The sequence below is a fragment of the Neodiprion virginianus genome, chromosome 1 (genome assembly GCF_021901495.1).
Source record: "Neodiprion virginianus isolate iyNeoVirg1 chromosome 1, iyNeoVirg1.1, whole genome shotgun sequence".
Taxonomy (NCBI): Eukaryota; Metazoa; Arthropoda; class Insecta; order Hymenoptera; family Diprionidae; genus Neodiprion; species Neodiprion virginianus.
The window spans coordinates 10,235,716-10,261,338 of NC_060877.1; the positions used below are offsets into that span (position 1 = coordinate 10,235,716).

Genomic DNA, 25,623 nt, shown 5'->3' on the forward strand with positions numbered 1-25,623 from the left:
TGCATCTTTGATGCCTTTTCATTTTTAGTTTCAGCTTTATCGTGGAATGTTATCGCTGACTCAACCTTGTAGTCCACTGTACTGTTCCGACATGGATTTTATCCACTTGCACTCTTAAAACATCGAATTACCGTAAAACGATCGTAACTGACCGGTGGAACTGGTAAAAAAAAAGTGTATAAACGAGGACAATTTATATGGGGGAAAATTTTCAGGATCCATCTATCATTGCGTAACGAAAAATGCGTGGTGATAAATCGCCAGAATACATTAAACGCAGAAGCTCCGCTGTAACGGACGGTTGACAACTAACGCAAATCTGACGAGTGATTCTTGTTTCAGGTATATTCACAGTGATGTGTTACAACGTACTGTGCGACAAATACGCAACGAGGCAGATGTACGGCTACTGCCCAAGTTGGGCCTTGGACTGGGAATATCGGAAAAAGGGAATCCTGGATGAGATCCGTCATTACGCAGCGGACATAATAAGCCTACAGGAGGTAGAAACCGATCAATTTTACAACTTCTTTCTACCAGAGTTGAAGCACGACGGTTACGATGGAATTTTTTCGCCCAAATCCAGAGCCAAGACCATGGCGGAAAATGATCGGAAATACGTAGATGGATGCGCAATTTTTTTTCGAACAGCCAAGTAAGTGTCGATTTATTCTACCTCTTGATTAGTGAATTTGTTCTTTTTATCCTTCACCCGGCTTAGGTCCTTTCGAAGCTTTCAACCTGCAGAGTGTATCTTCTACGTGATCGCGTTACTTTATTCGGAATCTATTCATGGCTCTCTGTGTGACTCCTTACGATTTACTCGACATTTAAAGCCCCGAAAAACTTTCCCCCTCTCCGAGTTTACAATCAATCAAATATCACGATTTTCGACTCTAACGAGATTTTCCATGTCAGCTTCCGATGACTACGTAATTATATAAAATACAAACGAAAGTAGGCGCGATATGAAAAGAGAAACTTGGCAGTACATCATGTTTTTAATTGCTTTTTGGCGTGAAGCTTTGACAGCGAATATATATGTGTTTATCACATTATATACCTATATATGTACAATATATTTGCGTTACTCGTCACAATTACTACTCCATGGTGTATAACTGGATTTGAAAATTGCCCAATCAACGCGACATCTATAGCTTGTTCAGCCTTTCACATTCGTTCTCAAACCGCACTACTCGTTTCCATTTCCCTGTGGTTGGACGTGAATGATTAAAAAACTAGCGCAGCGCAACTGGAGCTTTGGGAGCGTTGATGGTACTCGTTAGTAAGTAATATCCTCCTGGTAATACATCATCGAAGATTGGGTGTAAGGGACGAGCGGGGACAGGGAGAAAAGGCAAGCCGTATTTGGCTTCTACGTCAAGCCCACAGAATCTCGAGTTCCAGCATAAGGATACTTTGTTATAATATGTAGGGTGGATGGGTTGTGGGGGCAGCAGGTAGCGCCACGTCGACCACTTCCGGATTAACCCTGTTTACAGCTGTGATGGCAATTCCGTTTATCCCAACATTTAGGAAAACCTAAGAATGAATAATAGTCAGAGACCATGCAGTGCTGGCAATGCTCTGGAAAGTTACACGGCAAATAGTAACGTTGCATATCAGTCAGAAAAAATTATCGAGGAATTGTTTCATAATATTACACATTCACTCGTTACCATTAGATCGTTTGCGATTGATTCATTAACGAAATGGGGTGAACACCCGATTCCTAATTGGTTGTAGAAATTCTTGGATCTCAAACAACAAACCTTTTCTGCTCTGCTATTGATGAACTCAGGAAATCCACTTGAACCAGATTTTCCATTTAATCAAGTGGAACGTTGTGGAAAAACTTCTCCCAGCTGCTCTGTGTTGAGAGATACACTGAGAAGTGAGAAGAATTGGTTATCGACCTCTGTCCACCCACCTATTCACTTCTCATCGCTTTCGTCTGAATCGGCAACGCCGTTTACTTCTATTGATTTCTTTTGCTACATTGTAATATCAGAGCAAGATGAGCCGTGGTCTGAGGACTGTTAGCACCTTCTCGATAACCGAGTAGAAAAAAGTCGGAGAGTTCATCCCTGTAGTCGAGGACCCTCGATAGGACTCCCCAGGGGCCATGGAAATGGAATGTCTTGGTTCAATTAAGCTGGCGATCCAATCTCATACAACGGTTGACAAAACCTCTGCCCTTCCACTCGAATCCTCGATCGAAGTCAAGTTACTTGCGTTCAATTTCCGCCATCGAGTCTCTAGTCGCTGATTTTGAGTTTATTACCTGCCCATTGCGGTCTTGGTTGTGGTCGTGGTCGAGATTCCGTCCGCAATAGTACACCCTGTTATCGTTGGCAGGGACTTGTAACCACCGCAACCCACAAAAAACCCACACCAACTTGTTATTCCAAGATTAAACAACTGCTTTTTAACGCAACGTGCTTGCAACCACTGGAAGCACCTCGGCTACGTTAAAATAAACTACCGGTCTGAATATGTTCAGGAAGTATCATGAATTAGCATCCATCATGTAATTCAGTTCGCTCATATTTCGCACATGATTACAATGACCGGCGTTTTAAGATATGATTGAACCCTTGTGACCTATTGATTGTTCCATTTATTCCATCAATTATGTTAAAACTGAATCATTTCTTCAAGTGGAAACCTGCTTCAAATGATCGAAGGGGAAACACTCTAGCTATCTCTGTAGGAATAAGCCTGTCCTAAATTCCAAGTTGAGAATATCCAGGCGGAGTATGTTGGTATACAGGGTTCGCTATAAACGAAAAGCTTCAACCCTCTTTCGTTAAAACTCCACCTTTTGAATCAAACCTTGACCCACTTTTACGCAGCCTGGAATTTTTCCAATTCCGGGAAATTGTTTGATCATCAAACTATCGTCTGGTGTTGTTTTTCGTCTGATTCATTCGATCTTCATCTTTGATGGGTAGAACGTGAATGTGAAAGAAAAATGAATCAACGACCCTTCTAGCGCGCATCCTTATGTTGCTACTAAGAACGACGAAGGTTCGTAGAGTGCAAACTGGCAAGTGTACTGAATAACTGACGGTGGATGACTTCGTGCGTTTCACTATACGCGGCTTTCTGGCGGAGAATGAACCAGGACTATCCACGCAATACGTATGGTAACGACCGTCCAGAAGTTTACGTAGGCTTCGAGGCAGGCGCTGAGCATTGAGTGGTTTAAACCGACGACGACGTCGACGAGGAGAAGTATACTCTGCCTGCATGGGTATATACCTGAAGGAATTATTGTATATCGTAGCTAACATCTCACGGGATAACAAGATACAGAACAGGAATGTGCCGGCTCACAAATGGCCTGCTTCGCTCGTGTAGAAAAGTCGATAGATATATCGGGCATTCCGTACCAACTCTACTAACGTTTCACCCTAACCATGTCGAACCCCAATCAGCCCTTCCCTTTTTTGCATCATGCAGTCCATAGTTGATGTACTTGTATATTTCTGTTGAAAATTCGTTCGATACCACGATGTGATTTATCAGTACTGTCTCGACGAAATAAAATATATCCCAAAACCATCTGAATAAGTCCGAATAAAGTTCTTAGCCTTATTGAGAATGGATTAAAATTATCCTTACCAAACCTAAAATCTTTATAATCTTTTGTAAAAGAACACGAATCAAATCCGAGGCCGTTAGGATACGGCGTTGGTCAAGTTGACCTGGAATGCACCATTTGGGTGTATATACCTACTGGGATGAGTTCTTCTCCGTGACGACGAAGTCCTTTTCACTGGTTGGTACCTATACAGCTGATAAGCTTGAAATACGGCAAGCAGAATCGTTTTTTGGAACGTGTCACGCTATCGAGGATATTCGGATGGCTACGCAGGGTGGACCTGGTCGTATGTAAAGAGTGGAAAGTAGGGGACTACCTCGCCACTTTACTTCTAGCCAACAGATAGAATCAGAGGTTATAAGAGTGTCGTAGCCGAGGGGCGAATCCGCCCCCCTCTATTTTACGACGGCTTGCGGATTAGATTTTTATGACAGCTGCTGTTAGCTTAGCGAGGTGATTTGTGGCGGCCGACTGAGTTTTTACTGCTTCCGCTACCGACACCTCTCGCGCGGAGTGGCTTATTTTAATATTTAGTCACACTGTTTGTGTTTCGTCCTCATTGCTCAAGGCTGCTTTGACTAATGCATTCTCATCCGGTTCAAACCCTTTCATAAATTCGGTTGTAAAGTTCGAGTCTCTTGTTCATCGGGCGTTGAACCTAGTCTCTGTGATTACTAGTGTAATTTAACGCCCTACGAATCGTCACGTTCACCTGTAAATTTTACTGACAATTTTATTGTATACAAAGATACATAATCGTTGACCATGTCACTCAATCCCTATCACCGCGTTATGAAAGCCCCGAACAAAAGCTTTGCAACTCACTCGAGAAGAGATTAGCCTGGAGACATTAGGGAAAAATGGAAGTCCTAAAATGTATGTCGTTACTAGTTCATTGTAAACCATGTGCCAGAACTGTGCCTGAGTAATTTCGAGGGTAAAAGTACGTTTTACCTTCAACTAGTTCACTTCCGTTAAAGTGGCATTATACGTGTACACCTGTACAAAGGGTGACTTGTTTAGTCATTGAAATGTGTGACGAATTCCTTTTCAATACGGTGACTTAAATTTCTCATCTATGCATGCCAAGAGCATGATAGATGTCATTCGAAATGCAACCACCGCAGTGTGGTCCACGTTTCCTCCCGAGGCGAACAATTTTCTTCGGTCTTGAATAAAATGGTTCAAGCCGATCACCGTATACGTGAGGGTGGATGCGCAATTCAGGAATATACTTTCGTCGACACGTTCCGAGATCGTGAACCCTGCATCGCATCGGTGCTTGAGATCGATGTCGAGCAACGACGTTTATCTAGCTACTCCAGAAGGTTAGGTAGGTACATTTTACAACCTTCGGATACCGTAAGAAAATAAAAAAAATTTTATCGCGGTGATTTTCCGCGTTTATGACTCGACGTTTTCCAAATGATCGATGTATCGAAATCCCTTTTTATCTATCTCCTTTCCTTTGTCTCGCAACGCTCTGAACGTTGGCGAAGGACAACCAGTGAAGCAAACCTGCGGGGTTTGCCAGTCCGAAATTACATTGATCTGCTACAGTTTTAATGCACTCAGCATCGCCGCTCCTCGCATTTATCGCGTTCAAAGTAGTCGTAAAATGAGATGCGCCATTTACCTCTAGCGGTGCTATCTTTGCCATTCGAAAAATTCTCAATTCCATCGAGAGCAGAGGTTGTAGCTTACCTATTATCGGATTTCATTGATTGGCAGCGGTGCGGGCCAAACATCCCCTATTCATTGCCCTTATCAAAGCGCCACGTAACCAAGGCGAATGAAAAAAAAATATACATCGGATACAGCTTTTTCAGAAAAAGAATTTCCCAGCCGTCAAAGCGTACGAATGTAGATAATACCGTGTATTTCTAAATTTATATTTCACTTGGGCTTTTTCATGATTAAATCATTCAGTAATCAGTAGACCTTTCAACAAATTACTTCGTGGTATTAATAATCAACTGAATCTCCAACTATCAATAACACATTTTCGCAACTGGAATAAAATATACGTGCAAACGCTGACCGTACCTCACAGAGATTTCCCGATAAATTTCTGTCTCCACAGAGCAGTTTGTCAGTTCTTGAGTGCTTCATCGGGTAAGAATCAAAATCTACTACAGACGTTGCCACCCACAGTTAAACGCAATAAAAGTACACAAGAACCGTGGTCGTCAAAATACAAACAAAGTGAAAGTTTATTGAAGGTGTTTGGGATTCCTTTAGCAATATTTTGTAATTTCAGATAAGATTCAATCAAATCTTACCTCTTTCAGATACTTCTTCTCCTATCAGATGTATGCATACCTGGTAATTTCGTTTAAAACGCGCATAAAGTCCAGACCGATGTCACACTGCGATGTTTTTATAAGCGCCAAGGCTCGATCTTGCGGAAGTTACTAGAAACTATGGTTAATAAGGTCGCCTTTAGGGGTACAGCTGCTGCAGATGTCGTTTTACTGAGGGTACAGAATTCTTTGCTTAAATTTATGTGAGCTGCCGCACCGAAAGCGCAGCATAAACCCGGGCGTATTATATCTGAGGTGGCGAGCTTTTGGTGCCGCTCATCCGGGCTGAACGAGACTGTAAATATTTTAGAGAGTCCATTCCCATGTCGGTCGGAATATAGAAGCCAATTCTTGAGTTGGTATATTTGTCGCAGAACCTTCAATCTTGCAACATTTGTGCTAAAGCGAAATAGGGCATGAAATATACCCAATTGTTTTCTCAATTATTGAAAATTTGTTCAGTACGTGTTCGAAAGTGCGACTATGCTGAAATTGTAAAACATCATTTTTTATGGATAGGAATAGAATATTTTGATGAAGCGAAAATTCTTCTTCAATTTCTTAGTGATGGATTTTGGAAGCTTTTTAATTTCGACTGCTTAACTCTCAACTTTCAGTACTGACCCTTCAATTACTCACAGATGCGAATACGTACCAGCCGAATTGAAAATAAGGTAATTTTATCGAGAAAGAATCTGGTCCTCCGGCATTTTATACCGATGTACCTTTTTCTTTCTAGTTGAAAAGAAGGATATTTGAAACCGGTCCATTTTAAGTGTAGTTGTAAGTCGTCGAAATTAGACGGTGTGAATTCGTACCTAAGTTTAAAAGGTCTAAAAAGGCTCGATTGACGATATCGCTCAGAAAATTTTGATTTCATATGCGTGTTAGCCAATAAATAATAAGTTTTGATAAAACATATTCACCTGATTCTTATTCGAATATGTTTAAATAGAGCTCATGACGTTTTACGTGGTTGATAATTTGACGTTAGTTGTTCAATGTAGGGCTTGCGTCAATCCCGATCTCGATTAGGTATATCCATTGTCTCGAGATAATTGGGTTCTCTCGTCTGTCCATATCCACCTTGTTTGATATACCTACAAGAGCCTGCGAAACCTCAAAAACAAACGGATGAGAAAGCGAAGGGTGCACGCTACGATGGTTAACAATAATTAATTGAAATTTGGTTAGACGTGTACGTAGCAATGTAAATAGTTGAACCGATTGCAAACTCAATGTGACGCCGGAATTATATCCAGCGAGCACGGATTGTTGGGCATTAGAAATCTGCTCGTACGTTGTTTAGATCGAACTTATCATTTCGTACGCGATTGGGTAGATCGTCGTTATCGCGAAAGATGGCGCTGATCGTTGGATGAATGGCGATAAATAACCGGGAATTGAAATTCGGACGCTCAGTCTGATCGAGTCTACTGTGACGATAACATCGGCGCGGATCATCTTAGGTATTCTCATTTTCCCATCATTTCAGTTGAGTCTCTGTTCCTCTCCTCTCCTCTCCAATTAAAAACAGTAGGTTCTCGCCAATCGATCGAACCTCCGTAGATTCACGCCTTTAGGCCTCTGAATCTCACGGCAGCTTTCCGTATGCGATAAAAAACCATTGATCGTACAATCACACCTCATACACTCTTGACACGACTTTATTACTAGATAATAAGGGGTTTTTATGCCCTGGGCGGCTTTTCCCGTGCGAGCCAATAAATTGCAATAATTTTCTTGACTCAATCGAGTGTTTTTATTACTTTATTTCGGCCCATATCTCATCCTCCGATCCTCATTTTTTTACTATAGAATCACGGTAGCCTTCCATGTTGGAAAGTTTTCCGACTCTACGTACGGTAAAAATCATGTGTTTTCAGATTAATTTCTTTTGCTCTTTCAACTCCTCCTCTCCTTCTTTTACGATTAGAGACTTTTTGAAAATAATACCCAATTCTCTCACAATTGTTTTACAGTCGGTTTCGCCACGCCGGGTCAATCCTTCATTTCTATTGTTCTTTACTTTGATCAGACATCTCCTTTGGTAATCCTTACCGCTCCAGCTTTCTCAATCTGCTTGCATCTGCACTTTTCTTAAGTGATACTTTAACGTGAATTTCATTTTTGGAAAATAATTATTCTACAAAGGTATTTCTATGCTTTATCAACGATAATTCGCCTACGCTAAACTTTGCTAATAATTATCCCAGCGTACACTGTAAAAGTATAAAAACAAAAAAGTTCAATTTCAGTTCGTTTCAGAAAAAATAGATTTATTTTGTACAAAAAGTATTTTTACAAACAAATTGGTTCATGGTGGTTCATATAAATCAATAATGTATTATTATATAATATGTATACATCGGTAATATTTCAATTGTTTTCAGGTTTGTGTTAATCAAAGAACACCTAGTCGAATTCAACCAATTGGCTATGGCGAACGCCGAAGGTTCGGACAACATGCTCAACAGAGTCATGCCGAAGGACAACATCGGCTTGGCAGCCCTTCTCAGAACGAAAGAGGCAGCCTGGGATAACGGTGAGTTTTTAAATGATTATCATTGCCACTCTTCTCGCTGGCTTGGCTTTGTGCGTTAAATTGTTCTTGCCAGTATACCGGAACCAATAAGCGAAGGTACATTCGTACACAAGAATTTTATAATCGAGAATCAGCATTTTTCGATTCGAGTGGCTCACCTCGATCCGCGAAGCGTCAGCTCGACAGAATTGTTCTCTTTGTGCCCCTAATATAAATCAATGAACAATTCAAATTTCGCTTTTATTCGTCGCTCGAACGGTGCGATTATTCGTATAACAATACAAAACCTTGTCGATGCCCGGTTGATTGATTAAGCAAACATCAAATTTAAACAAAAGCCTCGAAAACTTATTACTTGGCCCTCGAGGCGAGTTGAGAAACTTTTCGCTCATTCCTTCGTACCAAATCACTTTCGGTATTTCTTGTCCTCTCCTCCTTTGCCCCCCTCTCGTTCTCTCTCTCTCTCTCTCTTTTTTCATCTTTTCCTATTGCCTCAGTGCGCGGCAGAAATAAAGAATTCACAGTATGACGTTCACGCTCAGTTTACACGCAAACAATTTTCTCAATATTCACCCGACACCTCGGAGTTTATCCACGCTTTCGTTTTACTTTAGGCTTGTGTACCAATCCATCGAACTCGAGGATCGGTTCAGCTCATTGTACGCATTATCCACTCGAATCCAAGAAGGTAAATACACCTTCGAAGTGTTCGTAAACTATGTAAAAATTTCGTTACCGTCTGTAATTTCACCACATCTTAAGACAGTATACGACGAAACTTGACAATGAGTACAAAGTTGGGGGAAAAATGTGTGTCAACGTTAAAAAAAATATCAATTTCATAAGAAACAACAACAATATTTCATAACGTGCTATTCAAACGAACAAATTTTCAAATCTCAGTCAAGACAATTAGATATCAATTGTAATGTCAATCTACTCGTGATTACAACCTTATAACTTCGTCTTGAGATAAAATGAATGTTTATGGGGCAAATTCATTTTGTGCTCACGATTGTAACAGGATTATCACAGTTTTCAACGCCCGGTAATATTTGCCGACGGCTCGTTCCTCCAACAATAGGTAACTCATGTTTCCTGCGATTGTAATTTCGATGAAAATAACCACTTTACAAATGTTTTAATTTCATCAACGTAATAGCCTTACCTCTCGACTTTGCAAATTCTCTGGAATCACGAATTCGTCGTGGCAGAATAAATTATCACCCCTGATGAATCGCCTCCGCATTTTCTTTCCGCTTTTCGTCTCTTCTCTTTTCTTTCTTTCCTTCCGTACACCTCGCTCTATTTGCTTTCAAGATGTGAAGATAAGAGCTGGCAACAGAGGCGAAGTATAAAATAGAGAGAAACGGTTAGGAACGGGTATTGTTCTTTTGTCCGCTGAGCGCTCATTAAATCGGTTGTTCTTCGCTAACTAGTCGGATCCGTCACCATCTACTGCCTGTATTCTCGTTCCCGGGAGTAAAGTAACTTTGACTCTCGCGTCCTTTGCTATGCTGCGCGATAAATTTTCTTATCCCCGCCTCCTCCTGTCTCTTTTTCCTTTATTCCATTTCTTGTTTTCTTCTCGTTTTTTTTTTTCTTCTTCGTCCATGTTCAAGTATTTCTCACAAACTCCTCTGTATCCTTCGGCAACCAGAGTTCCTCCCGCCGCCTAATCTTCCCACGTGTTACATCTACTTTCAATACACCGAATGTAAATTCCTCTGATTATGTAATGTACGACCATGCTTCATGCGGTACAAATCTTATCTTGTACGTTACAATTCATAGGCTCCTCTTTTTGCTAGCTGAAAAAAAAAACGTTATTCCAAATCTATTCCAAAACAAGGGACTCTGATTAAAACTTCGAAACACCGATTTTCCGTACAACCCAAGAAGACTCGCGGCTTTAAGACATGAAAAAAATTTCGATTCGGTATTTACTTCGTGCAAAAACTTTCAAAAGATTCAAAACTAATATATATCTTTCTCTGATCTCAATTTATGTTCCCATTGCAAAAATAAAGCCTGCGAGACACGAACAAGGCAAACTTTAGAGCAATGTTTCTTTCACTGGATAACTCTAAAGACATTTGTCAAAGTTTATTCATAATATTAGTTTTTCCTTGGATAAACTGCGTAACTGTTGCATCAATAATGTACAAAAAATCATGGCATTAGTAAATTTTTCACAAAATTGAAAATGATCGTATATTATTTTTTTTTTTTTTTTTTAATATACTTGTTCAGGAGTTCCAGCAGGGTTCCCTTGAGCTTATAATAATCGCTCTCATATATCGTTTAATACACGCTACGAGGTTGTGACGTAACTTTGATCAGAGTTTACCTGGAATCGCCGCCCAGCACGCGAGAGTTTTGATTAGATACATGAATCCGTTCCATTTGAAGATATAACGTGATTGTTATTGAGTTATTGGTTTCAATTTCAGAATTTATATATTTCCGTTTGAATTGGAATTGCGGTTTCATTTTTTATCGATTATAACGACTTTCACACCCGTCCATATACATGTACTAGTTTAATGATCGTATAACCATACGCATTTCTGTAATTCAAGCCAATTAACTCACGATCGATGATAATTGACGAGGACGCACCTCTTGTATACGACATGCAACGCCGCAAGCGGAAAAGGAGGACAGAATCAGCCCTCGGCTCTATCCTTCTTCTTCGCTTCTCCCTCGGGCATCCCTCTCGCTCTCCCTCCCCCTCTCTCTCTCTCTCTCTCCCCCTCTTCCCCCATCCAAGCCCCGCGTATAACGCAGATCGGATAACTGTAATAAATCTGAGATCGAGTCACTCGATGAGACCTTCGTCCATGTCGCTTTTTCACCTCAACCCTTATACGCATGCACGACTTCGAAGGGCGTCGCTTTCGTCGCTTTCTTCGCGATAAAACGATTAATCAGAGATATACGTTGTATACCGATGCGTGTGTAGGGTTGTAGATATGAAATAAACTGTCCGGTCAAAATAGGTCGGAATTAAAAATATTCAGGATATGGCTGCTCAGGAGCTCAAATCTGAAGTCATATGCGTTTTCCTCAAAAACTGCTATCGATAGTTTAAAAATGACCTGACCAACGTTTATAGCGGAAAATTGTACAACGAATTATGTCTTTATATGTCGGAAACTGAGTCGGATTAACGAGTTAAAAAAAAAAGAAATTATTTTACCAAAATTTCCCAGATAACGCCGATAAGTAGAATTTCATTTTTTTTAATTTGTTAATTCGACTCCGTTTCCAACATATCAGGACATAATTCGATCTACAATTTTCCGCTCTACACCGATGATCGAGTCATTTTTCATCTATCGATAGCAGTATTTGAGGAAAAGGCAAAAAAAACGTCAAATTTTGCAGATTTCTCGAAACGCCGGCTATGCAGCTCAAAAATTACTTCAGATTTGAGTTACCGAGGGTCGAAAACTGCACAAAAACATACACAAAACTGCAGCCATATCCCGAATATTTTTAACTCAAATATATTTTGACCGAACTATTAGCCTCAGTCACCTACACTGCTCATAGCAAGCATCATCATAAAAAACCCTTTTCAAATGAATTAAACTGTTTAAAGTACCTATATTGTATAAATCTCGAATCTTTATGTGAATTTTTTTTTTTTATTTCAACACTGTTGCAATGATTCCAATTTTTAATCAATATTGTACGTATATCAGCTTTCACAAACAAATATTGGGATTTGGTTTCATACTTTTGTTTGGCATTGAGTGCTTTATTGCATTTTCAGAACCTAATTCGTGGGAAATTAATTTTATTCATTTTTTTCAAAGTTGGAATTATATTTTAACGAAATGCAAATTGAAATTGAAATTGAAAATTACGTGTAAACAGACATCTGATGTTTGTATTCATTTTAACTTGTGAATGTATCCCTCGACACTTTTACTATGGTAAACTTCAGATCGATCTTTCAACATGTTTCATCATCAGAGCTCAACAGTATTATCCGTGGCTATTGAATCGTGGCATCGAAAGAACGTTAAAATTAACTTATTTACTGCAACAGAGCACGAATATCACCGTAGTTAATATTTGAGCGAATGTTTATTTTAACTCGTTTAAAACTGAGCAAACTGAGTTTGCTCTACTTACAAAGTTCCTCTGCAGCCTGTAGCAAAACAGCATATAGAAGTCGAGGATATTGAACTGGCGTTCAAGTCGCGGCTGTACTTTACTTCTTTATATTTATATTCAGTCGATAATTCGGACTTTCCGCGATATTATGTTTATCAAATACCGGTACCCAACTCTACCCTTAAACTTGCAGCAGACTTAAGTTTACCGCGTGCTTTTATTTCATATTTTGACCCAATTTTTTTGAAAACTTTTCCTTCTTTCACACCGATCATCGGTGTATGACTTTTTCATCTCTTGCCACTTCCTTATTTTTCCTGGTTGAATATATTACCTGTAATACCTGTTTTGTTTTTAAAATCGTTGGATATCCTATTTTTGTATAATCTATCTAATGGTCAACGATCATTTCAAAGTTAAACATATCTATAACTGTTAGATGATAATTTCGAGGACGAAAAACTTGAACTCTCTCACTAGTACAACTAATTTGAGAAAGACTCTTTTTCAAACCGTAATTAAGTTTTCACAAACGAAATCAATCAAACAACAATCTGAATCCCTGTAATAACCGAGTGCAAAATTTCTCGTGAAGAATGTCTATTTATCGGTTTACTTGTCAACTGTCTAAAACAGTTACAGATTAAACCTGTATCTTAATCTCCGTACGAATACACGTGTGATTGATAATTTTTCGTCACTACTTTGTTGTCCGGTAAATAAGAGCTGACATAAAAATGTGAAAAAATATTGCTACTGCCCGTTAAAATGTGCTTCAGCACCACGTGACCAATACGAAGTTAGCTTGCAGTCCTGAACTGATGTAGAAGAGACCCTTGTTCGAAGGCTTTCTAGGATATTATTAGGGCAGATCCTTTGACTGGTATAGAATTTATGATTGGCTTCATTCTACGATTTCATAGACTAGGCTGATCCATACAGCTGAGCAAATTGAAGCCTTGCGCAAAGGTGTGACGGGTTCGAGTTTTCCATCTTTTACCCATTTTCGTCTCTTTCGCTTTTTTTTTTACACTCGTATACATATAATATATATATTATATACATATATACATATATATGTATAATAGACGTGGTATGTATGAAAGCCTATGCGTGTGTGTACGTGAAAGCGTGCCAGCCGATAAAAGCTTTCTTACAAACCTACATTTACGATATTGATTCCTCGTAATTTATCGCCCTCGCGCTCTGAGGCCCTGTCGTCAACGGCTTGCTGCCCCCATTTCGGTCGTTCTCCACACTCTCGTTCGCCCGGATGAAGCCTCGAAGCCTCGGCGGAACTCGAACTTCTCGTGCCGGTACTGGATTCACTGCAAGCGCAGGGTGCGAAATAGAAATAGAACGTATTATACAAAATACGGGGCCTTTAAAAGTGAAATCCGATAATACTATAAAGTATGATTTTTAATTTGCTCCATTTTTTACTTTGATCTGCCTGTTGAAAAAAATAATTTTGATTTTTCGAAAATTTTTATCTCAATTTGTACTCAATTCACAGATTTTCACAAAAATTTCCCCGTTCAATTATAACATTTCGAATAGATGCAACTCGAGAACGATAAAATATATCGACAAAATTCAAAACACGTTGCTTCGTCTTCGATCATGGATTTATTTAAAAATTTGTAGAAATTATTTTTCTTCACAGTGAGAATTTTGTTTCAATCAAGACAAAAAACATGTATTTTTTTACATGATGGTTACGTTCTATTTTCTTACTCGAAATATCCTAAACAGTCTTCGTTTTTTTTTTCCATGATATTCAAGCCACGTATCGTTATGGGCCGATCACTCATTGCACTTCTATTATTTCTCAAATTTTAATTTTAATCAGTCAACTTGAATTCAATTCAATATATATTTTTTTATTTGATTTTATTGAAATTTAAAAGATGATATAAATGTAACGAGTGATTGGACGTAATATTACTGGGCTTGAGATTTTTGAGAATATCAAAACTTTCCAGAATATTTTTCACAACTAAATAAAACCTGAACATCATGTCGAAAAATAATTTCTTTCCGTTTGAAATTCGGCAACAAGTTGATGATTTCAAAGAGCTATAACTTCTTTGTATTTTCTTATAAACCTATGATTCAAGGCGAAAAAATATGTTTCAATTTTGTCAATATCGTTTTTCGTTTTCGACTTATATCCAATCGAAAGATTGAAACTGAAAATTTTCTTCCAAATTTGCAACCGAAGAGAATATTGAGGTAAAAATGTCTAAAAAAAACGAAAGAAGAATCCGCCTTTCGATATAAAAAATGCGAGTAAAATGAATCTCTAAAATTAACTCTCTCAGTGCTGTATATTTTCTGTGACGAAATGGCGTCTTCCGATATCTATAATGTTGCAGGGTCGTTTATATGATGTATAACTTATACCTGTATAAAATTCAGATCGAGATTCCGCTCAGCACCAACGCGGGATGAAAGTACATGCGAGCATCATATCCATTAAATCATACATCATATATCACATCATCATACATAGTATTAAAGTTCGAAACCAAAGTTTGGATGTCGGATGTTCTTCTGAACACTTTCTAGTGACGTCACCCAAAATTTTTTTCTCATGACGTCATCGATCTATAGTAATGGGCGACGACGAAAATCAGTTAGCCGAATTCCTCAGTCTGGAAACAACCGCGCAGTAGAGCGAACGTATGAAAATCGCGCTCCGCGGATTTCGAGTACCAGGTTCTGTACCTCCTGGATCTTGCGCTCCGGGTCCGCTTCCTGGTGCAACTCGAGTTCCAGGACGAGCGCTCCGTAGTTTCTATGCTCCAGGTCCTTGACCTGATGACTTTTGACCTTCTGGACTAATTTTCAAGTTTACAAGTTTGATTATTGAAAACGTCATGTTTTGTATTATCAAACCAATATGCATGCTTCAGATAACATTTTGAATCGGAAAAAAACCGAACGACCAGGATCAAGAAATGGCAATTAGTGAGTAGTTGGCATTGTATAAATAGGAATACATGACAATAACGTCGTTCAATTAGAGCTAAAATTGCTGTGCGTAGTGTTTCAAATCTGTCAGCACTTAGCCGATTGTTCTGTGGTATTTTTTCACGAAATTTGTTGTCATAAAATCACAATGCGTTATACTCGCTTGCACGTGTAAACGTGATTTGTAACATTATATAGAAAAAATCTTACGGGCAGATTCGGTTTGCGTCACATGCACAAAAACAGTGTTAGTTCTGTATACTGTGAAGCAAATACCAGAATTTTTTGGGAAGTCCGTCGTGGCCCAGTCTCCCCTACAACTATGTCGTCTGGTAAAACACTGACAACGAGTAAGCGAGCGCACGAGCACAAAAACCAGTTACACTAGGCATCCGACCCCGAGCAAGCTTTAGCGAGCGAATGTTTTAAAACTAGTATCTATTATGTCAAAAAAATCTGTCATTAAAATGTTATATACCGTAGCTCGGAGCACCTCGATAATAAATTGAAAACCTTCAGCTGCCGCTATACGTGCTGTATTTGCCACGCCTTGGTACTTCCAATTACGCAAAATCAATGCGAGTACAGAAAAACCTGGTGGTAATAATTCTGAGAAGCTCAGCTCCTCTCTACCCTATTTCTCTCTTTCCACCTTACCCCTCTTCCTCCCTTCATCTCGCTTAGTCGCCTCCTGCACTGTACCAACGGAGTCTGCGATCCTGTGTACGGAGACCGTTTTGTCGCTGAGTTTGCGCAAAGTACGCTGACGTTTAATTCGTTTTGTAGAAAAACCTTGGTCTTGCCACGTACCGGTACGTGTGACTTACGGATAGGCAACCAATATCACCATTTACCAATTTTCACCGATTATGTACGTCCACGATATCTAACATTTGTTCAATCTAGGTATGATTTGGTAGAAAATATCGGAAGACGCCGAAATCTTGTATAACAGAAAACATAAAGCTCCGAGAGCGTCTTGTTATGAATATTCGTCTGATTAGCACGGAGGATTACTACGTTTTGGTGACACATCACGTGGCTAAGTCCAGATGTTCGGTTTTATGTTATATCTACGTGAAGTTGAAAATGAGGGAAAAAAGACTGCGAGCTGATGGCAGCCAGCCAAAAACTCAAGTATTACAAATGGTCTGGTAAAAAACTGCATGTTCCCAATAACCTGCAACTGACGATCGATCGAGACGAGTCAGCGATAATGAAACTGTTCTAATAACGGGCTTACTGCGCGAGCTAAAATACTCAATTTACAACATGTGGTGTTAACCGCGTTATATATATCTGCAGCTGTGGAAAAAAAGGATCACGTTTTCATAATTTATATCCCTGGAAAAGTACAAAAAAAAAAGAACACACTGAAAGCGAGCTTACATTAATTCAAATATACCACACTTGCATTTTCGGTAAAAAACTAAAATGCCTTAACGTGTCGGTGAAATAACCTTTCCACGTTCGTTATAAACTTCACAATAGTTGTGAAGTATACGTAGGACAGCCTCGAATTTTTTCACTGAAAGATTAAAACTTTTGCACAATTTTGAAACATTTTTAAGAGCCTTATTGAATCAAATTAAAATCAAATTCAAATCTCATTGACGTACACAAAGAAAACGTCATTACTATTTTCACAACCCATAGTAATTTCTATTTAATGATTTTTGTATGTTAATATAATTTCAAACGAGATATAGTCTGATTCTGTAAAAAATGAAATTGCATTTGCACGTGGATTGGTGCTATCTGAGTGAATGTCAGCGCTGTTGGCTTCTTTCGAAGGAGGCTAAAAATTTATCTCATCTTTAAATTTTCAAACGTTCGATCCATGAATTCAAAGATTTTAACAAAAAAAAGTTTCGTCAATCCTGAATTTCGAAGGAATTATCAAAAAAATTGATACTCGTCTTCAACTGGTAGACAGGATGATTCTCACATTTGAGAATGATGTAAATCAATTTCGCATACAATAATCACCTATCACATGATACTCACGCTTGATTTCTATTCGAATAATTAGTTTTAAATTAAAAAACTAATATTACTGCGGCCCAAAGTTTAAAGCGTCGATGACTTATCGCTGTCGGTAAAACAGTTTTGACGTAAACGATGAGAAGTTATCGACAAAAGACGAGCTAGCGTCATCTGACGTATATCGCATCAACGGGGAATAACAGCACTCAAGACTAATGATACGTCAACGTGCCAACTCTCAATTTCCGCTGTGTTGTCAATAAATTTATTCCTCTGCTCCTCATCTTTCGCGCGTGTAAAAATTTGGATGAAATAAGGTGCGAAAACTTTCGGTGAGAATATGTCTGGCTACGCCGGGCCGGAAGATTACTGGTCCCAACCACCCCAAGGACAATATAACTTTGACGCATCGGGAGGCTTCGGCCAACCTAACCAACAATTCGAGTTTCAAACATACACCGAGCAACAAGCAGGCGATTATTCAAGTTTCAATCAAAAGCCATACTTGGATCCGACTCAAAATGCTTATGGAGGTGACATGTACGCTCAGGATGATTTCGCCAAAGGTATGTAATTATTTTCCTATTTTACTCAAACTTTACCAGCACCCAGCGCACAGATTATACATTTCTCTTTTGACGACCAACAAATTTGAATGCACTTGTTTTCCAAAATGGAATGTAGAAATGATCTAAAGATTATTTAAGGATGTATCTGAAGTGAGAAAAGAAAGAAAGAACATTCCAAAGTGCACAGCAACTTATTTTGTTCAGATAGCGAGCAAGAATGAAACAACATCCGTACTAATATGGAATGGAATTAGAACCAAGCAAATTCGAATAACGGCTAATATATCAATAGTTTGAGAAAAGGTTTTATAATTGTAACGTTCAATATAACTTAACTAAGGTATTTTTCATCCAATTATTATGTTTTCAGAGGCTCATTTTGCTCGCTGAGCAGATTTTCACAAATTTTCTGAAAAACATTTATGAAATCTTATAGTATAGTATAGTTAACGCACAATAGTAAATATTGGTAGAAATCTGTTGTACTGTAATTACAGAAATCCATTTTTATCAACAATAAAGATAGATATTGATGAATAGGAATTCTCGACCTCGTATGTAATCTATTATAGAGTCTTGGTGATCGGTCAATTAAGAAAACGTATTTTTAGTTAACGTTTCGACCCGGACATGGGCCCTCCTCGGAACGATTTATTTAAAAACTGTCAAAAATAACAAAAAGAATTTTATAATATCAATAATGGTACAAGAAGTAATCAGACATAAATATTGTAGATGTAATACTCTTAGAGCTATTAAATATTGTTGATAGTAAGAACCTTATGATTAATTGAGATAAGGATGTTTTTTAGTGTTATTTACCTTTTGAATTAAATAAGTGGACTAAGATGTAGTCTAATTCACAATTAAAATTGGTGGAAACAGTGTTCTTTTGAGTGACGGTAGACTATGTCAATCTTCAAGTTATTTTATATGTGGGAGTTAAAAGTTGGTAGTCATTAATTAAAAAGATTAAAAAACTATGTTTCTTCCATCTTAGTACATTGTATATGATTGACAGGTTTTTTTCGTGGAACTCTGTACTAGCTAGTTTGATAGCTCTGTCAACAAGGTTAAAGATGGTGCCTATTTTGAAGGACAAAGGATGGTGAGAAGGACAAAGGATGGGACAATGTACTAAGATGGAATGATTACCCTCATGGCCTATTACAACAACAAATTAATAAGAGACGCACCTACATCAACAACATACTTGACCATAATATTGACTCTGCTCCCGCTGAAGATAGCAATAGACCTGCTACTACATATATCCCCATTCCATATGTAGCCGGCCTCTTTGAGTCACTTAATCGTTTATTCGCCAAATATAATGTAAAGTTTGTTGGAAAAAATTCAAAAGATCTACAACTAGTTTTTGATACAGGCAAAGACAAGATCCCCATAGGCAAACGATCTAATGTCGTGTATAAAATTCCATGCAATGACTGCAATCAAGTCTACATAGGTCAAACGGGTCGACATCTCAACACTAGAATTAGGGAACACCAACGCAACATACATGAGATTGAAGAACGGCATACAGCTCTAACGAAACATAGTATTGATAAACAACACACTTTTAATTACGACAACACAAACATCCTTTGCGAAGAACACAATTATTATAGAAGACTGTTATTAGAAATGTGCAACATTGTAGGTCATACCAATTCTGTTAATCTTAGACAAGATGTTGAACATTTAAGCAATATTTACAAACCTCTAATCTCTGCCCACACAACAAGTATTGTTTAACCTTAACTACATACAAAAAATTATTTTGTCCCCATTTACAGTACTTTCTACATAACTTTTCTTACAAAATATTTATTGTTTTTCTGTATAATTGTTTATAATAGGTTCACCTTCACTCTGGATTACGTTGTTTTCTCCCATCAGTCGTTATTCACCTGTTGACTCAATTGGTTCAACCAAGAATATTTCGTTGGACATGTAGAACTTAATTATAAAGAGCCTACCTCCACTTCATTGACACCTGTGAATTAATTTCATTGCTAAAACGACCTTCTTCAATAACCTCTTAACACAATGACATACTGACTGTGAAGAAACATAGTTCTTTAATCTTTTTAATTAATGACTACCAACTATTAACTCCCACATATAAAATAACTTGAAGATTGACATAGTCTACCGTCACTCAAAAGAACACTGTTTCCACCAATTGTAATTGTGAATTCGACTACATCCACTTACTTAATTCAAAAGGTAAATAACACTAAAAAACATCCTTATCTCAATTAATCATAAGGTTCTTACTATCAACAATATTTAATAGCTCTAAGAGTATTACATCTACAATATTTATGTCTGATTACTTCTAGTACCATTATTTATATTATAAAATTCTTTTTGTTATTTTTGACAGTTTTTAAATAAATCGTTCTGAGGAGGGCCCATATCCGGGTCGAAACGTTAACTAAAAATACGTTTTCTTAATTGACTGATCACCAAGACTCTATAATATATTATATACGAGGTCGAGAATTCCTATTCATCAAAACGTTTTCTCATATGATGTGATATTAGATTTATACTAATTTTTTTTATTGTTACAATCTTATTAGATTCAGATATCTGCATTATTTTAATTGCATTATTACAAGTCAATGTTGTCTAACTTTTCTACGTTTGCACAATCTTTTCCATTTTCCTCAGGAACGCCTGGATTCGACGAGGAAGATGAACCCCCGCTTTTAGAAGAACTTGGCATAGACCCTGACCGCATAATCCAGAAGACTCTGGCCGTTTTGAACCCATTTCACAGACGAGGACAAACAGATGATGCAAACTACCTCCTTCAAGATTCAGATCTCGCTGGTCCGGTTGCATTCTGTTTGGTACTAGCAGCATTTTTGTTGCTTGCTGGATCTAAAGCACATTTTGGCTATGTTTATGGACTCGCCGTAACGTCGTGCTTAATGATGTATGTCTTGCAATCGCTGATGAGCAGCACCGGGAATATAACACTGTCATCGGTTGCATCCGTTTTGGGATATTGTATATTACCTGTGGTTGGTCTGGCTGGGTTGAGCATCTTCACTACATTGCGAGGTCCGATAGGAATGGGTCTAGCCGCATTTGCTGTAACTTGGGCCACTCTCTCAGCATCCAGACTCTTTGCAGCCATGTCCTGTGAAGAAAAGCAACGTCCATTGATCGCGTACCCCTGCATACTCCTCTACGGAGTGTTTACCTTAATAGTTATTTTTTAGATCAACGAAGATTTATATTGAATTACCGTTGCGAACAAAAATTTACATCAAAATGAACGATAAATTGACCAAGCTTCGTCCATGTCGTGTCTTTTTGTTGTGGCGTTACTCCGGCCAATGCACCCAATCCCGATACCAATTCTTCCGGTCCCGGAGCGCCAACAGCGCCAACGGCACCAAGGCCAGCTGCTCCCGGCATCAACATTCTCAAAATTTTGAAAGTTTTTTTTTTAAACTTATTTCACAAGAAATATCTCTCCGTCTTTGGTTTTTTTTCTCTTTCTCTTTCTTTCTCTCTCTCTATTTATTTACTCTTCTTCTTAGCGTATAATAATATCACAGACAATTGGGCACGTGGCGCGGAATGATTTCTTTTTCTTCGACGAGTTGCGAGTCGAAACAGCCAGCCAAATTCGAGAGAGCGAAACAGCAAATCAGAAAATGAAAGTAAAAGAGAATCGGCGGAGTGTGGAAAAAAAAAAAAAAAAAACGAAACAAGAAACGGAAACAACACAGGGCTGAGTATAGTCAGTAACCCCCACACACACAACAATCGAGGCCGGATATCGAAGACGCACGGTTTCAAGATCACGATTTAACAACAATATTTACGATCGTAAATAATAATTATACTAGTATACAATGTATTGCAACGGTCCTTGTAGATTATAAATCGTCTATTTATTATATCTTTGAGATGTATATCAAGCAAAATCTTAGTAAATGTGAATGGAAAATAAAATGAAGAAATAAAAATTATGGTCAAAGGTATTTCTAGCAACGAGCTTGAAGAGAAAAATGCCTTGGCTTGAAGTGTGTAATCAATAATGTATTATAACTGCAATAACGTACCTATATAATAATTTTTTTATTGTAAATATTTATCACGACAATGTAATAAATTGTGATTTGAATTTGTGTAACTGGCTGAAGTAATAATTGATTTGGCCATGATTTGCCTACGAGCCAATATGTGTCGGTACACACGTATATATACATAAGTGTGTACCATAGACGAACAACTCATTTAACATGACAATGCAAAAATGTTGGCTACATTCAATCAGTCGTTTTATTCCTAATACTCGAAACTGTTTTAAGTTGCAGAGCTCTTGAAAATATGTTGAAACTTGAAAATACTATACTTTGCTGTAATAGTTATGATTATGTAAGTAAATTGCGTAAACATCTGTACAATTGCGAAGATCAGTTATAACTAATAAAACATTAACGTAACCCGTTATTACTATTTTTGAGTTACTTACCACTTTTCAAACAAATCAACTTCAATTATTTATTGGCGCTTAATTTTCATATTATTATTATATAGATCCCACTGAATAATGTTACTTTCAATGCAGGTCAGTCGGCAGAAATTTTAGTGCTAGTTATTTGAATTACGCTATAGATAAAAAAAAATTCGACTTCAAGTGTTAATAAACAAAGAGGGTAGCATCATTATTTGAGAACTTGTAGAATGTGGTGTTCTGTGCAGCTAATAATGGCAAAACTACCAGTCGAGTATTTCTGTCACAAATTTGGGCTCATACTTACCGACACGAAGAGTTGCCAAATCTGCAGTTAAAGGCGTGATTATTTAAAAATATCTGTTAGGAAACATATTAGATAAAAATTTGAAAGCAAAGTACGGTATAATTACTTTTGAAATTGTTATGGTTCTACCATTTTGTTAATACCGTCACTTTATTATACAGGCTTGCCATCGGATCCAGCACACGTACAGCAGCCAATATTGGTCTGTACAGCACACATTCATTGGGACCCTGAATACTGTGACGTCAAGCTGATTCAAACAATGATGCTCAGCAATGAGTTGCGATCCATACTGGACCAAACTGGGCAATCATTCAGACCTGGACATAAGCCTGATTCGTCCAACGTTCAATTACTGCTTTGCGGAGATTTCAATTCCCTTCCAGATTCAGGTAACGTAATATGGTTTTTGATTATTATGTTACATTCTACAAATTCTACAAACTAGGTCAATATGAAATGCAAAGTAGTCTTGCTGCGATTGTCGCTTATTAAAACTATCACATTTTGTTTGCTGTAACGAAACAGGAGTTATCGAGTTTTTAACATCCGGACGTGTGCCAGCTGACCACAGAGACTTCAAAGATCTTACCTACAAATCGTGTCTGCAAAAAATATCTGGTTGCGATAAACCAAACGAGTTCACACACTCGTTTAAGCTTGCATCTGCTTACAGCGAAGACATCATGCCTTACACAAACTATACGTAAGTTTAATTATAATGCTGATACTTCTTGCGGATTGTGTGATTACTTTGTTCATTTCAGTTTCGTGAAATGGGTAAAAAATATGAAAAAATCGGTATTCACTAAATCTCAAAACACAAACATTACATTAGTTGTTGATATTTATACTAAATACACCAAATCCTTATTTCAGGTTCGACTTTAAGGGAATTATAGATTACATTTTTTACTCCAAACAAAGCATGGTACCTCTTGGACTCCTTGGTCCGTTGAGTGCAGATTGGTTTAGGGAGCACAAGGTTGTTGGATGTCCCCATCCCCATGTGCCCTCTGGTACGTAATACTTTTAGTACTCTTTCAAGAATAACTTAACATTGAATCACTACCGAGCAAAATCTATAAGTTCTCGCTGTGTTTTGTCTAACATCAGACTGTCGCCAATAATTGGAATTTATTTCAGACCACTTCCCGCTGTTAGTGGAGCTAGAAATGACCCCTACAGTAGGAACAAGCAACGGATTGATCTCACGCAGGTAGCAGCTGCTACGATCTAGGCCCAAGTAACAATAATAAAAAATGAATAATATTAATATTGATAATAGTAATAGTAACAATAATAATATTAATAATAATAATAATAATAATAGTAATAATGCTAACGCTAATGATAATAAAATTGAAATCCTCATCGCTCCTTCTCTTACATTCTGGCTCTAGCAATACAACTCACAGTTGACAACTACTCTACTTGTAATAGTAAAATATAACAATACATATATACTCCATATTGCCGCACATTCAAAACAAACGTCGACGAATATTTTATAGCGACCAGGCTAGCGGAGTCATGTTGTAATGCGTTTAGTTCTCATGTATAGTGGTATTGCATTTTTAATAAGTAACTTCTCCTTATTAAGGATATCGTAATGTCTATTATTATCATCATAATATGTAGATACCTATTTTCCTACAAAAGATGCGAAAAAAAAAAATGAAAAATGAAAAGACAAAAAAAGATAAGTGAGAAAAAAAACAAATAATTCCGATTAAACCTCTGTGATATCGATACATAAATAAAAAAAAAAAAAAAACAAACAAAAGAAAGAAAAAAAAGTTTAAAAAAAAAACAAAAAAAAAAAAAAAAACAATTGGAACAATTTCACATATTTAATTAACGAGTTAGTAGTTACTAGAAGCAACATGCCAATACCTTCCTAAATGGCATTACAACATACTCCCAGAGCTGACCTTATGATGTGAATGCTGCCATCCACTGAGAGATATTGTATTTTTTAAAAAATAAAACAAAAGTTGAACAAAAAATATAATAACAAACACGCTGTACCGGGCTGTGCGAAGTGATTGGAGTTGACTTAAACAATTTCAGTACAAGTACAAATCTGTTCTTATTGGCCACGTATATTGATAATTGATAATGTTATCGTGTAAGAATGTAGGTAATATAATAGTATCAAGTGTAATTTATAAGTAATCATATAATGTAATAATGTTTTCACATACCACGGGTATCGGTCGTATCATCGTATCGTCGTATCGTCGTGCTTCTGAATTTTTCGTTGATATCCATTTCACCAGCGATCATTGGGTTCCATTAATTATTGTATAGCGTGCCGTTCTAACTACTTCGCGTTGATCATTTAGTTACGTCCGAACGTACCAAGAGAAGCAAACAGACAGTAGTATTTTAATTCGTAGATTTGTTTTCAGAAATTCAAAAACCTTGCAGACACAGTTTAAATGCTATTACAGATTTTAATATTTTCTACTAATGATAAACATAATAATCATGTTATTAACAATAATAATAATAATTATAACAGCAGAAACCGGTATACTTTTAGTTTTAGCAGTGGTGACGGTGACCCAATTTACAATTTAAAAAATCTCAATTACGTTACGTTTAGATAGATTAATATCCACATATTTACCATATGCTATGTGTATTTGATTATTTTCACTTACATTCTCTCCGACACATGACAAAGGGCCCACGTGTTACGACTAGA

The 25,623-nt window shown here is 37.6% G+C and overlaps 2 protein-coding genes across 6 annotated transcripts in view; both read left to right on the forward strand.

Moving 5' to 3' along the window:
• Window positions 1–24,658, forward strand: part of LOC124310326 (CCR4-NOT transcription complex subunit 6-like) — a 482,747-nt gene extending 458,089 nt beyond the window's left edge. For all 5 annotated transcript variants that reach the window (XM_046774137.1, XM_046774139.1, XM_046774138.1 and 2 more), the window contains 6 exons: window positions 343–655; window positions 8,307–8,458; window positions 23,072–23,302; window positions 23,439–23,616; window positions 23,790–23,929; window positions 24,057–24,658. In XM_046774137.1, coding sequence (XP_046630093.1) covers window positions 343–655; window positions 8,307–8,458; window positions 23,072–23,302; window positions 23,439–23,616; window positions 23,790–23,929; window positions 24,057–24,133 — 1,091 coding nt within the window. In that variant the 3' untranslated portion in view covers window positions 24,134–24,658. The remainder of the gene's footprint in view (window positions 1–342; window positions 656–8,306; window positions 8,459–23,071; window positions 23,303–23,438; window positions 23,617–23,789; window positions 23,930–24,056) is intronic.
• Window positions 17,736–21,906, forward strand: LOC124310328 (protein YIPF5). Its single transcript, XM_046774142.1, has 2 exons — window positions 17,736–18,114; window positions 20,800–21,906. The coding sequence occupies exons 1-2, from the start codon at window positions 17,889–17,891 to the stop codon at window positions 21,354–21,356; spliced, it is 783 nt and encodes a 260-aa protein (XP_046630098.1). The 5' UTR covers window positions 17,736–17,888; the 3' UTR covers window positions 21,357–21,906.
• Window positions 24,659–25,623: the final 965 nt, after the last annotated feature.